The sequence below is a fragment of the Scomber scombrus genome, chromosome 15 (assembly GCF_963691925.1).
Source record: "Scomber scombrus chromosome 15, fScoSco1.1, whole genome shotgun sequence".
Classification (NCBI taxonomy): Eukaryota; Metazoa; Chordata; class Actinopteri; order Scombriformes; family Scombridae; genus Scomber; species Scomber scombrus.
This window is the reverse complement of record NC_084984.1, coordinates 15,869,059-15,882,835: the sequence shown is the minus strand read 5'-3', so window position 1 is coordinate 15,882,835 and position 13,777 is coordinate 15,869,059. Positions and strand designations below refer to the sequence as shown.

The following is a 13,777-nucleotide window of genomic DNA, read 5'->3' as shown; positions in this document are numbered from 1 at the left end:
TATTTTATATACTTAAGAATAGTATAGTGAAGTATACTTGGCTGATACTGAAAAGTATAAAGAAAAGTCTAAGACTAAGCACATTAATACTAAGACTTACACTTATACTTTAATACTAAATTTTATACTTGTACTTCAGTATACTTTTTACTTCTTTCTGCCACAAAGTACTAATACTTAGTATATCTTGATCCAAGTGCAGAATAAGGTCAAGTCATTGACTTGTGCTTACATTTAATTTAGCAGAATGAAAATGTTTTTCACTACACACATTTGCTTTGAGTTATTACCCCTGTTATAAACTTATATGTTCAAGATCATATAGTATATAACTAGTACAATGGCAATATATAGAAGAGTGGACTTGTGCTATACTTTAAGTATACTTCAATAAACTAAAATGTGGACTAGAAGTGTATACCTAATACACTAGTAGTATATAGATGAGTGTACTTGTTATATACTTGAAAGGACCTTTATAAAGTAAACTTAAAGTATACTTTTATAAACTTAAAAATGTTACAATTTAGTCCGAAGAGGTATTAAATTAGTATACTTTCTAGTACACAACAAGTACATGGTCCGTAGTATACTTGCTATACTTATACTTACACTCAAGCATACTTAATAAAATGAACTTTTCTTTATACTTTTCAGTATAAGCCAAGTATACTTCACTATACTATTCTTAAGTATATAAAATATAGTATATAAAAAGTAAACTTCAAGTATACTGCCTCAGTTTTAGTATAAAATAAGTATACTCGTAGTACACCTGAATAAACTACTTTTTGCTAAGGCTATACTTGCTGTAAATGCAAGTTCCACACCCCTTATGCACCAATGAAGACCATTAGAAGCAGTCCTTAAAAAGGTAGTAAGTGGACCTTGAGTTACAATTCTTTTGTCAAAACGTTTATTTTGCAGCACATGACAACAAAATGTTTTTTCCCCCGCCTGTGACAGATAACTGACAGCTTGTAATCACTTAACCCTCCTGTTGTCCTCCCGGGTTGACTTTTCCTTCTTTCCTTCCTTCCTTCTTTCCTTCCTTCCTCCCTCTTTCTTTAATTTTTCCTTCGTTCTTCCCCTCCTTCCCTCTTTCTTTGCTCCCTCCTCCTTCCATACTTCTTTCCTCACTTCCTCAGTTCCTTCCTTACTTCCTTCCTCCTTTCCTTCCTCCCTTCCTTCTCTCCTTCCTTCCTTCATCTTTTCCTCCCTCCCTCCCTCCTTAATCCTTTCCCTTCCTTCCGTCGAACAAGAGCAATCAATGTCTCAAAGATATCTGATCAGATTTCATTCTTAATTGATAATCAAGAGTGATGTTAACCTTTGTGTCGTCCTCCCGGGTCAAATTGACCCCGTCTGTTTTGACTGTTCCTTCTTTCCTCCCTTCCTTCCTCCCTCCTTTCCTTCCTTCTTCCTCCCTTCCATCTTTCCTTCCTTCATTCCTTCCTTCCTTCCTTCCTTCCTTCCTTCCTTACTTCCATCTGTCTTCTCTTCCTTCCTTCCTCCCTTCCTTCCTTCCTTCCTTCCTTCCTTCTTTCTTTCCTCCTTTCTTTCCTCACTTCCTTCCTTCCTTCCTACCTCCCTTCCTCATTTCCTTCGTCCCTTCCTTTTCTCCTTACTTCTTTCCTTCCTTCCTTCCTTCCTTCCTTCCTTCCTTCCTTCCTTCCTTCCTTCTTTACTTCTTTCCTCTTTTCCTCCCTCCCTCCTTACTCCTTTCCTCCCTTCCTTCCTTCTTTCCTTCCTTCCTTCCTTCTTTCCTTCCTTCCTTCCTTCCTTCCTTCCTTCCTTCCTTCTTTACTTTCTTCCTCCCTCCCTCCCTCCCTCCCTCCTTTCCTTCCTTCTTCCTCGCTTCCATCCTTCCTTCTTCCTCCCTTCCTTTCTTGACCTGAGGACAACAGGAGGGTTAATTGAAGACAGTTTCAGTTTGAGGATGAATTAAAACTGACTGGCTATTCTTCACTGTGGATCCACTGGAGAGCTGATATTTAAAGATCGTCCAATACAGAAGAAATCCATCATTCTGTCACACGGTTAAGTAGACGGACAATAAGTCCATAAATCTTTGCTGGTGGGATGCGTTCCTCCTCACAGGGTGCATGTGCCAGAATCATGTTAGTATTAGACGTTCTGTTTGCTACTTAACCTTCGAGAGAGTGGAAACGCTTCCCTGCCGTCAAACCTGGACCGCGAGTGATGACACCATCATAATGGAGCCATTCATCAACCTGTTTTTTTTGTTTGTGTGTCTTCTCAGAGGTGTCCCGAAACGACTCGTGTCCAGACCTGCCTGAGATCCAGAACGGCTGGAAGACGACGTCCCACGTTGCTCTGGTGCGAGGAGCTCGTATCACCTACCAGTGTGATCCTGGTTACGACCTGGTGGGACGAGAGACCCTCACCTGCCAGTTAGACCTCTCCTGGAGCTCACAGCCCCCGTTCTGTGAAAAGAGTCAGTTACTCTCTGATTTACACACACATGCTCTACATCTGTGTTTGTGTATGTGCCGCTGGTCATGCTTGTTGTGGTTTATAGGAATCAGCTGGTATTCACTGTGGGGTTGAATCTGACATGAGTTATTATCACTTTCCCCACAGGAGAATTTGAGCTGAGCTTTCCTTTAGTACCATTGATTTGTCCTAATTTTCCCACGACCAACATTTCTGTCTCAATGAAAGCTCTATAGAAAACTAAGGTTGTGTTAGTGACAAATAACTTGGCATATCTTTAAAAATAGTTTTAAAAGCAGCATCAGGTTTGTTAAAATGTACATTTAGTATTTTTGTTGGTTTTATATAATTTGAAATGACATTTGCAACTTTTTTTACCAAAAGTAAGACTGAATGCTCCTGAAAATGTCAAATGGTGTAACCACAAAAGAATGATAGATATTAAATATGTCATCCACTTAGAGAGAAAGAAAGAAAGTGAGGAAGAAAAGATAGAAAAAGGAGGAAAGAAAGAAAGAAAAAGGAGGAAGAAAGAAAGAAAAAAAGGAGGAAAAAAGAAAAGAAAGAAAGAAAAAGGAGTAAAAAAGGAAAGAAAAAAGAAAGAAAGAAAGAGAAAGAAAAAAAGGAAAGAAACAGAATTAACCACAAAAGAATGATACATATTACATATTTTATCACCTACAGTGTATTTAAGGGGATTTATACTAATAATGACTTCATTTAAAACATGTAAATGTTTCCTGATCTCCATGATTCCCCAGATGAAATGTAATATTTAGAACAATTGTATTTCATTACCTTTATTTAATATAAAAAGTTATAATGTAAGATCATGCCAAACTAGTTGATATGGTGTTTTATTGAGAATTTACTGTTTTTAAGCAAGTTGAATTATTTGGTACAAAGTTTTTATGGTTACACCACTTAGACATTTTTGCCATAATCCTCTAATATATTCTCTCAAAATGGATCAAAAGCAGAAATTTGATGCTGGGTCCACAAAAAAAGAATGTGTGCAAGTTATTCATACGTTTATTTTCACATTTTAACCCCTTTAAATTTGACTAAACCACATGGACACAAAAAAACTATATATATATATATATATATAGGATAGTTTGAGCTGAGCTTTGCTTTAGTACCACTGCTTTGTCCTAATTTCCCCTCAGTCAACTCTTCCGTGTCCATAACCAGCTCTCTTAACCCTCCTGTTGTCCTGTAGTCAAAGAAGGAAGGGAGGAAGAAGGAAGGGAGGGAGGGAGGAAGAAGGAAGGAAGGAAGGGAGGGAGGAAGAAGGAAGGAAAGGAGGAAAAAGGAAGGAAAGGAGGGGGAAGGGAGGAAGACGGAAAGAAAGGAAGGAAGGGAGGAAGAAGGAAGGAAGGAAGGGAGGGAGGAAGAAGGAAGGAAGGATGGAAGGGAGGAGGAAGGAAGGAAAGGAGGAAGAAGGAAGGAAAGGAGGGAGGGAGCAAGGAAGGAAGGGAGGAAAGAAAGGAGGTAGGGAGGAAGGAAGGAAGGGAGGATGGAGGGAAGGAAGGAAAGAAGGTAGAAGGGAGGGAGGAAAGAAGGAATGAACGAGGGAGGGAGGAAGGAAGGAACGAAGGAAAGAAGGAGGGAGGGAGAAAGGAAGGAAAGAAGGAAGGAAGAAAGGGGGATGGAGGAAGGAAAGAAAGTAGGGAGGAAAGAGAGAGGAAGGAAAGAAAGAGAGAAGGAGGGAGGGAGGAAGGACAGACGGAAGTAAGGAAGGGAGGAAAGAAGGAACAGTTAAAACAGACAAGGTCAGTTTGACCAAGGAGGACGACACGAAGGTTAAAAACTAAGATTGCATTCTGTTCTGCGTTCACAAATCAGGCCTTTCTCATTATATAATACGTCATGTTCTTGGAGACTAAACTCTGGAGGATGTGAGGATGTCGTACCCATCTTGGACTTCCATTCAAACACCCACTCAAATGCTTTTCGGTTGGAAAACCCCCCACAAAAAATACCAATGTGTTCCAAAACTGTTGTTGCTTGGACTCCTAACTAGCTTTTCCAGAGATGTGAAGACAGTTGTCACATCTCTGGAAAGCAAGTTAGCTCAAATTTGCATAATTTTAATTGAAAAGTTACCACACATTCAAACTCTAAATGGTTTTGGTCTCGCCTGAAAAATAAAATATCAAAACTTAATTTAGTGAAACACAAGTCACAAGCTGCCAAAGCAATCTTGATAAAACAGGCGTAGCAAGACTTCCACAGATTAATAAAGGCCTATTGTCCTCCCTTAAAGGACAGATGATCAACTTCAGTCTAAACTGAAACCAAAAAAGACGTTGCCATGACAAACTTTGACGTTTGAGCCGATAAAATCATTCCTCTTCCTGAAAGGGAAGGGAACAATGGACAGTTATTGATTCTGTTATCCACGTTTTTCCGCCCTCAATCTGAGAGGAGACAATGTCCAAAAGCTACTTCATGATGTAGGTTTTTATGGTTACACCACTTAGACATTTTTGCTATAATCCTCTAATATATTCTCTCAAAATGGATTAAAAGCAGAAATGTGATGCAAGTTATTTATACGTTTATTTTCACATTTTAACACTCCTGTTGTCCTCGAGTCAAGGAAGGAAGGGAGGAAGGAAGGATGGAAGGGAGGAGGGAAGAAGGAAGGAAAGGAGGGAGGAAGGAAAGCGGGCAGGAAGGAGGGAAGGAAGGAAGGAAGGAAGGAAGGGAGGAAAGGAAAGAAGGAAGGAAAGGAAGGACGGAGGAAAGAAGGAAGGAAGGAAGGAAGGAGGGATGGAGGGAGGGAGGGAGAAAGGAAAAGAGGAAAGAAGGACAGAGGAAAGAAGGAAGGTAGGAAGGTAGGGGGAGGAAAGAAAGAGAGAAGGAGGGAGGGAGGGAGGAAAGAAGGAAAGAAAGGAAGGAAGGAAGGAAGGAAATAAGGAGGGAGGGAGGAAGGACAGACGGAAAGAAGGAAGGGAGGAAAGAAGGAACAGTCAAAACAGACGGGGTCAATTTGACCCGGGAGGACGACACAAAGGTCACATTTGAATAAACCACATGGACCCACAATCAGATACAAAAACAATCCTCCTTTTCCTTGTTTTCTTCTTACAGTCATGTACTGTTCTGATCCCGGCCATGTGGAGCACTCCACCAGGTCTCTGTCAGACCCAAAACTCCTGGTTGGTACGACCATTCAGTACAGCTGCAGCCCGGGTTTCATCCTCCAGGGCGGCGCCACCATCACCTGCTACGGCCGAGAGCCTGGGACCCCTGTGTGGACGTCCAGACTCCCTCACTGTGTCTGTGAGTATCAGAAAGAAAGTTTTTCATGGTTTTTTGTTGCAAGAAAAAGAGAAAACATATGAGGTTAGTTTGTTTTACCCACCATGAAAAAGCTAGTGGTTATTTTATTGAACTTGTGGGCTGAAAGGTTGCTTTAGTTTAGTCGTTATCTGTGTAATTCACCGTCTCTGTGATTTCAGAGACCTGTCATCAGGATAGACAGTTTCACATGGCAGTTAACTGGAGATGAAAGGTTTCTTTTCCTGTCGCTGTGCAATCTAACATGAGTGGGTTTGTGTGATTTCCTACAAAAAAGAAGGGGGAAAAAAAAGCATTGCTCTCTTTCCTCTGCTGACACAGATCACAGCGTCTCTGCATGCCAGAGACGACGCTTCATTTCATCTCAAGACTGACGGTGTGCGTGTGTGTGTGTGTGTGTGTGTGTGTGTGTGTGTTTTCAGGGTTATTAATGTTTGTGGAAAGTGTTTGATATGTAAATTCAAATGCTAATGCAGCGTACCAATCAGCCCTCCACCACCTGGAGGAGGGGGTGGAGATTATCCATGAGTCATGTCACCTCAGCTAGAACCTGTCAGATCTGTCAGTCCAGCTCTGACGCAAAACCTCTGATTCGTTGAGAAACTCAGTGGGATCCATCCAGCTTTCATTTTTATTTTTATTCCCTGCATCTAGCCGAGGATTCTGTTTCCTGTGAGAACCCCGGTCTCCCTGACAATGGCTACCAGGTCCTGTCCAAGAGGCTTTACCTGCCCAGCGAGTCACTCACCTTTGTCTGTTACCAAGGCTACGAGCTCATTGGAGAGGTCGCAATTAAATGCATCCTAGGAAACCCGTCGTTTTGGAGCGGCCCTCTCCCACTCTGCAGAGGTGAGACTTCTACATCTTCGTGTATGTGTGTGGAATGAAACCCTTGTAGACCTTTTTGGATGGATGCATGTACACGATATCTTTGAATAGTTTTTTGTCTCATGCTTGTTGATACAGATTGATCATGCCCCTATGCATGCACCTGACAGTTCGCTAAGCCCCTCCCCTAAATTGTGATTGTCCAATCATGTGCAACCTCAAGGTGCAACCTCAGTGAACATACTTGATGTTCAAGAATAAGGCGATATCAGCGAGTTGAAAACTAATTCATGGCTGCAATGATTATGATATTATATTGATGATTGATTCATCATGTGGAGTACAAATTCTATAATCCAGCTCCTCAAATGTGAATATTTTATGGTTTCTTTAGACCTCTTTGATAGTAAACTGAATATTTATGGGTTGTGGATCATTGTTCAGGACAAAGGAAGATATTTGAGGATTTGGTAACATTTTTTGTGCCAGCATCAGGCAAAAATGTTGTACAGTATAAGCTTTTTGGGAGTGTGTTTAACATAAAACAATTAGCAGTAAACACCTCAATGCTTACCCCTTAAATACTGTTAATATTCTACCCTCGCAGTATGTTCCCCTCATAAAAAGTGTCTAAACCAAATGTTGAACCACAGATCTGTTTAGAAAACATCAATAGTCGATCTGACTGATCAATAAATGTGTGATTAAACCTTGATTCATGTTTCAGAGAGCAGAGAGAGTTTATTTTTTAGCTTTTACACCACTAAACAGCTCCTTTCACACAATATCATGTCCTATTTTAAGACATGAAAATATAACATAGTAATAATGGTTGAAAAGTTATTTTATATGTAAAGTGAAAATGAGAAGAACTTTATGGAACTGTTGGATTTATTGTATAACCATTAGAGCCATCAGTCTTCACTGCTACATCATAAAAAGAAATCCTCATAACTACCATCTTATTAAAACTATTAACTATTTGAGGATTTCATTTATGTCTTTTTCCTGAACGGCTCCCTTTAGAGGTGTTCCAGCTGGGAGGAAACCCCAGGCAGACCCAGAACACACAGGAGGGAGTATATATCTCTTCTGGCCTGGGAACGCTTTGGGATCCCCCAGAAAGAGCTGATGAGTTAACAGGAGAGAGGGATGTCTGGGTTTCATTGCTCGGCTTAACGCCACCGCTACCCGACCCCGGATAAGAGGCAGAAAATGAATGGATGTATTTTCGTCTTTGGGAAACAGTGATCAATATTTTTCATCATTCCTGACATTTTATCGACCAAAATAACTGACAGATTAATTAAAAGCAGAAAGAAAACACTGAATATGTTTATATATATATATATAACTAGACACTGTAGGCCTGTTTTCCTTTGGATTCTTCCACCTGTTAAAGCGCTGTACACAGGGCTGTGAATTTAGAGATTCTTTGTATTTAAAGAGTTTGAAGCGTAGTCTTTCCAAAACCAAAAACACAAGAGCAAACATGTAAAGAATGAATTGCATTTATCTGCTCTAATGTGAGCTGCAATCGTTAATATGTCCAGCTAACTATATTACTACCTGAGGAGTAGTAACCAAGCATTACGTTCAAGCCATAAGATCATAGTATTAACTACAGTATATGGTATATGTTATGTTGGCTTACTGGCCCAGGAACTAGTGGGTGGAATTAGAGAGGACATCAGGAAACTACCTGTACCTGGTGTAGTTTAGGTCTCAGCCTATTTAGCTGGCTTCCTTTTTAACCTCTCTCTTCTCTTCCTTCTGGGCCTCCACCAGCCAGATGTGTTAGCGTTTCACTCATCCACACATTGCATTCATTACTGACTTCACTGACTAACATTACTACATTTTAAGTTAATAATAAATGTTATTTTAGAAGCTTTATTTAAGTGTGATCCCATTTTGTTGAAGACTCTGAGCCAAATGTTTAGGACAATTGGGGGCTCGTCCGAGATATTACTGCTTTTTATCCAACATCACACATCGCTCAGTCCTCATCCTAAAAGACTTAACTCTTGTAACATTCAAAGTTAAATATACAGTTTCAACACACTACAGCTGCAGCTAACAATTATCTTCATTATTGATACATTTAATGATTATTCGGTTAGTTGCTTGGTCCATAAAATGACTGTCGATCAGTGTTTCCCAAAGCCTGCGATGACGTCCTCAAATATCTCGTCACCATTATAGATAGAAACTTCATATCAGTCCTGCGTCAATGGAAATCCTTACAGGTGTGGAAACAACAGGGGGGGCTGGAGGGGGGATTAGCGAGCGGTCAAAGCCGCCTTGTTACAAATACAAACTCAACAGGAAGTGTGATACAAGGTTAAACATGCACTGACTGACAGAATGATGTCTTGCAGCCAACCATGACTGCTTTGGCAACCATGCTTTGGAAGGTGAGTCTGCCTGCCTGTGTGTGTGTGTGTGTGTGTGTGTGTGTGTGTGTGTGTGTGTGTGTGTGTGTGTGTGTGTGTGTTTGTGTGTGTGTGTGTGTGTGTCGGTGTGCTCTGCTGCTGTTGGGGGTGAAAAAATACCTCAGTTTGATTTCTAGACTGACAAAAAAATAACAAAAACCCTCAAACATCACACGATCGAAAGAATAAAAAGCACTTCACTTCTCTCTCTCTGTCTGTGTGTCTGCTCTGCCTGCATCAGCAAACATCTGCCTGCCTTGTGTCTGTGTGTTTGTGCATTCACCTGTTTCCCTTCATCTGTTTACCTGTGCACCCACCTGTGTTTGCTAAAGCCACCCTTACCCCCAGACTTTTTTTATTTATTAGATGTTTTATTTATTGTCTTGATAAAATTGTATCCTTTTTAATTAACCTTGTTTTATTCGTGTGTTGTCGATCAGTTGCCGAGGCGACTGCAGGCTCCACTCTGGATGGAGGGAACGTAGCGTTGGCCATCTTCATCCTGGTTCTCCTGCTGTCTGTGCTGCTGGGAGGAGCGTATGTCTATGTCACACGGTAAGCTGTTTGACTGCACAGCTTTAACCCTCCTGTTGTCCTCGAGTAAAGCAAGGAAGGAAGGAAGAAGGAAGGATGGAAAGAAGGAAGGATGGAAAGAAGGAAGGAAGGGAAGATGGAAGGATGGAAGGAAGGAAGGAAAGATGTAAGGATGGAAGGAAGGAAGGAATGATGGAAGGGAGGAAGAAGGAAGGAAAGGAGGAAGGAAGGAAGGGAAGGAGGGAGGGAGGAAGGAAAGGAAGGACGGAGGAAAGAAGGAAGGAAGGTAGGTGGGAGGGAGGGAAGAAGGAATGAGGGAGGGAGGGAGAAGAAAAAGAGGAAGGGAGGAAGGAAAGAAGGACAGAGGAGAGAAGGAGGGAGGGAAGAAAGAAGGAAGGGAGGAAGGAAAGGAAGGAAGGAAGGATGGATGGATGGAAGGAAGGAAGGAAGGAGGGAGGAAGAGAGGAAGGAAAGGAAGAGAGAAGGAGGAAGGGAGGAAAGAGAGAGGAAGGAAAGAAAGAGAGAAGGAGGGAGGAAGGACAGAAGGAAGGAAAGAAAGAAAGAAAGAAAGAATGAACAGTCAAAACAGACAGGGTCAATTTGACCCGGGAGGACGACACAAAGGTTAAGGAAGAGTGACATAGTTATATAATTTAGGGACCAACTTAAAGCAATATAATATATGCACTACCTTAAATACCTCACCCTTATATCTCTCTGTTAAATATGCAGATGCAGCCAGCAGCATAGCTTAGCCCAAAGACTGGAATCAGCAAGTCTAGCTCTGTCCAAAAGTAACTAAATCTGCCTACAAGCACCTTTAAAGTTTGGGATAAACACATTAAGTTTTGTTCAATAACAAGACAGAAAGCTGATACGCATATTTCCCAAAATGTGAACCTATTTCTTTAACATCCAAAGTGGAAAACTCTCTGTAGTCTCTGCAAATTAATAAATATTCTAGCAGTACTTTTTCTCATTTGTATTCAAGTTGCACCTTACTGACTCCAATGTACCTGTCACATATTCAAGTGAGTCAGCAGGATGAAGATGTAAAGTCAAAATGTTGTAGTTGTAATTTAAAAAAAAAGAGATGTGTTTCCCTTAAAGGATACGTTCACAATTTTTCAAGTCTTAAAACAACAGCCAGGAGCCCAAATGAACATTAAAGAACATCCTCCTGTTCATACTGACCATTAGAAGATCCCTTCATAATGCACTTACAATGGAAGTGATGGAGGACTAAATCCAAAGTCCTCCTTCTGTGTAAAAAAAGGATTTAAAAAGTTGATCTGAAGCTAATATGAAGCTTCAGTCGTCCAAATGAGTCAAATCTTCATCTTCTATGATTCAACGCTACAGTGTTTTTAGTGCCAAAGTTCCTTTTTTTTGTTACTATACTTCCACCACAGCTCAACAGGGAAACACTAAGAGGGAATCTGATGCTAAAAAGACTGTAAATGTGTCAGATATCACTTGATATGACTAACTCAGACTGATGAAGCTCAATAGAAGCTGATTATCTACTTTTAAATGACTGTGTAGAAACACTGTGATACAGTCCTCCATCACTTTACATTAAAAGCACATTTGAAGGAGATCTTTTAATAGTCAGTATGAACAGGAGCAGGGACGCCGCAACGGGGCAGGCAACCCAGGCAATTGCCTAGGGCCCCGAGCTGAAGGGGGCCCCGAGGGACGGCTGACGTCAATGACAAAATAATGTAACTGCTTTAGATGCTGCAACGACAACGCATCGGAAATGCCCCGCACAGGGCCCTTTCCGAGTTGTCACTGGCTAGCTGCTAGTAGGGGGGCCCCGACAGACGGCTGATATCGCTCCATCTCAGCGACACAACTTGAAACCACCGTAGACACTGCAATGACATGCCGGGAATCTCCCTAATGGGGCCCCGCTACTAGCTGGCATCGTCGTGCGGTCCCTGTTAAACACACAGATGAAAAAATGAAGCGAACATATCTCTCTGGGCACACGAAAAGAAAAAAAAAACAAGAAGAGGATGAAAAGAAAAAACGTGACAGTGGTAAGTGGGAACGTGTAAGCTATGTGTGTTACATTATAAAAAAAGTAGTGCTGCCAGCCAGCCTGCCACTTTATCCCAAACTCCCAGTCATCCACCAAGCACCAAAAAAGTTTACTGCACATTAAAGTCTGTGTAAAGTGGATTCAGCCATTTTCTTCTAAACACATTAAATAGGTCATAAATGTATTTCTCAAGAATTGTGGAGCTAGGCTTCACAAACTGTTTTAAAATGTCTGCGTTCAGGATTTAGTGGGCGGGTCCAACAATTAGCATAAACCCGACCCTGCTCCTTTGCCAGTTAGCCGAGCTAGCAGCCTAGCTAGGTGGTGACATGGATTGATAGGAGACACTTGGTAGAGCGCTTGGGAGCAGAGACAGGCTGATTTTTACACAATTTCATATATATATGATTTATTTTATATGTTCATTGTTTAATAAAAGATTTCTCTACTGATCCGTAGTACTGGACTTCATTCATCATTATTCAGTGGGGCCCCATGGTCCTTCTTGCCTAGAAACGCCCCTGAACAGGAGGAATGATTACAGCCAGGAAAACCTCACTGAGCACTTTATTAGGAACACCTGTGCAATCTTATGCAAACTCAACAGCTCTGCCATAAATTGTACTTTTATGAAGCTTATACATTTTCAGTTTTTGTTGACATTGTCAGAAAGGTGATCACTTAATGTTTATTATTGGGGTCATGTTTTCCCCTTTCATGATGTATGTTAATTGGGTGGACAAAATATTGATTGCACAGGTGTTCCTTATAAAGTGCTCCTTGAGTGTATATATTATCAAATTGCATGACTATATTTAATGCAATAATAAAAGTACATAAATATAAAAATACATGAAAAAATCTCTCTTTGGACGTTGAATCTCTGAACTGTGTTAACCCTCCTGTTGTCCTTGAGTCAAGGAAGGAAGGGAGGGAGGGAGGAACGAAGGATGGAAGGGAGGAATGAAGGGAGGAAGAAGGAAGGAAAGGAGGGAGGGAGGGAGGGAGGAAGGAAGGAAGGAAGGAAGGAAGGGAGGGAGGAAGGAAGGGAGGAAGAAGGTAGGAAAGGAGGGAGGGAGGAAGAAAGGGAGGAACGAAGGAAGGAAGAAGGAAGGGAGGGAGGAAGGAAAGGAGGAAGGAAGGGAGGAAGAAGGAAGGAAAGGAGGGAAGAAGGAAAGAAAGAAAGAAAGGGGGATGGAGGAAGGAAAGAAGGAAGAAGACAGAAAGAGAGAAATTTGACCCGGGAGGACGACACAAAGGTTAATTCCTTCTTTCTGTTTTCTCTCATTTTTCTCATTAGGTGCCGATATCACTCCAATTTAAGGCTGCCTCTCATCTATCCTCACCCATACCGACAGATCACTGTGGAGACCGAATTTGACAACCCGCTCTATGAGACTGGAGGAGTAAGTCTCCAATACACTGAAACATTAGATTTCTGGACTTAGCTTCATGACAGACAACTAACACCGCCTCTTTCATCTCCTCTTTCATTTTCAGCAGGACACTCGTGAATATGAAGTATCAATATGAAAAGCCTCACAAAAGACATTTCTGAACAAAAAACGACCGCCCCTTCCCAACTCTTCATCCTCTCCTCCCTCCCTTCTCCGCCCACGAGGAGGCGATGTAAATACGAATAGATGATTTCCAGCCCCTTCTGCCACGAGACGTCGCCGCGATCGATCCTGTTCTCTCCTCCTCTGACGCGACGGCTTCTGAAGACAAGACGGGGAGAAAAGAGGAGAGGGTTTAAAAAAATGTTTTTTAAACGTGGAGGGGGAGAGGAGATGAGCCTGTGTGGAAAAAGCCCAAAGATCATCTCAAAAACATCAAATGTGGTGAGAAAAGAAGAGATGTTGGGTGTGAAGTTGGGATGTAAATAAGTTTTAAGAAGGGGAAAAGGGGAATGAGTTGGGGACAGGACACAGTTTGAGGATAGTGTGGAATAATAGGATTGAAGCAGTATTTTTTTAAGGGGATTGGATTCAGATTTTTGGTGTCACAATTCAATTCAGAATCAGTTCTCAATTCAAAACTGATTATTGATTCAGTTAATAGAAAGGGGGGCGCTACTTTTAGTCCAATTCACTGTGTGCCAAACCATTGAACCTTTATCCACCGAACTGCACTATGAAACATAAGCGACAGTGAAGCTAACTGGTGT

The 13,777-nt window shown here is 41.4% G+C and overlaps 1 protein-coding gene across 1 annotated transcript in view; it reads left to right on the top strand.

Moving 5' to 3' along the window:
- The window catches only part of LOC133995749 (seizure 6-like protein), a 38,564-nt gene extending 25,421 nt beyond the window's left edge, over positions 1-13,143 (top strand). The window contains exons 10-16 of the mRNA XM_062435223.1: positions 2,264-2,458; positions 5,557-5,748; positions 6,421-6,615; positions 8,976-9,011; positions 9,470-9,584; positions 12,911-13,016; positions 13,111-13,143. Of these exons, the coding sequence (XP_062291207.1) occupies positions 2,264-2,458; positions 5,557-5,748; positions 6,421-6,615; positions 8,976-9,011; positions 9,470-9,584; positions 12,911-13,016; positions 13,111-13,143 (872 nt within the window). The remainder of the gene's footprint in view (positions 1-2,263; positions 2,459-5,556; positions 5,749-6,420; positions 6,616-8,975; positions 9,012-9,469; positions 9,585-12,910; positions 13,017-13,110) is intronic.
- Positions 13,144-13,777: the final 634 nt, after the last annotated feature.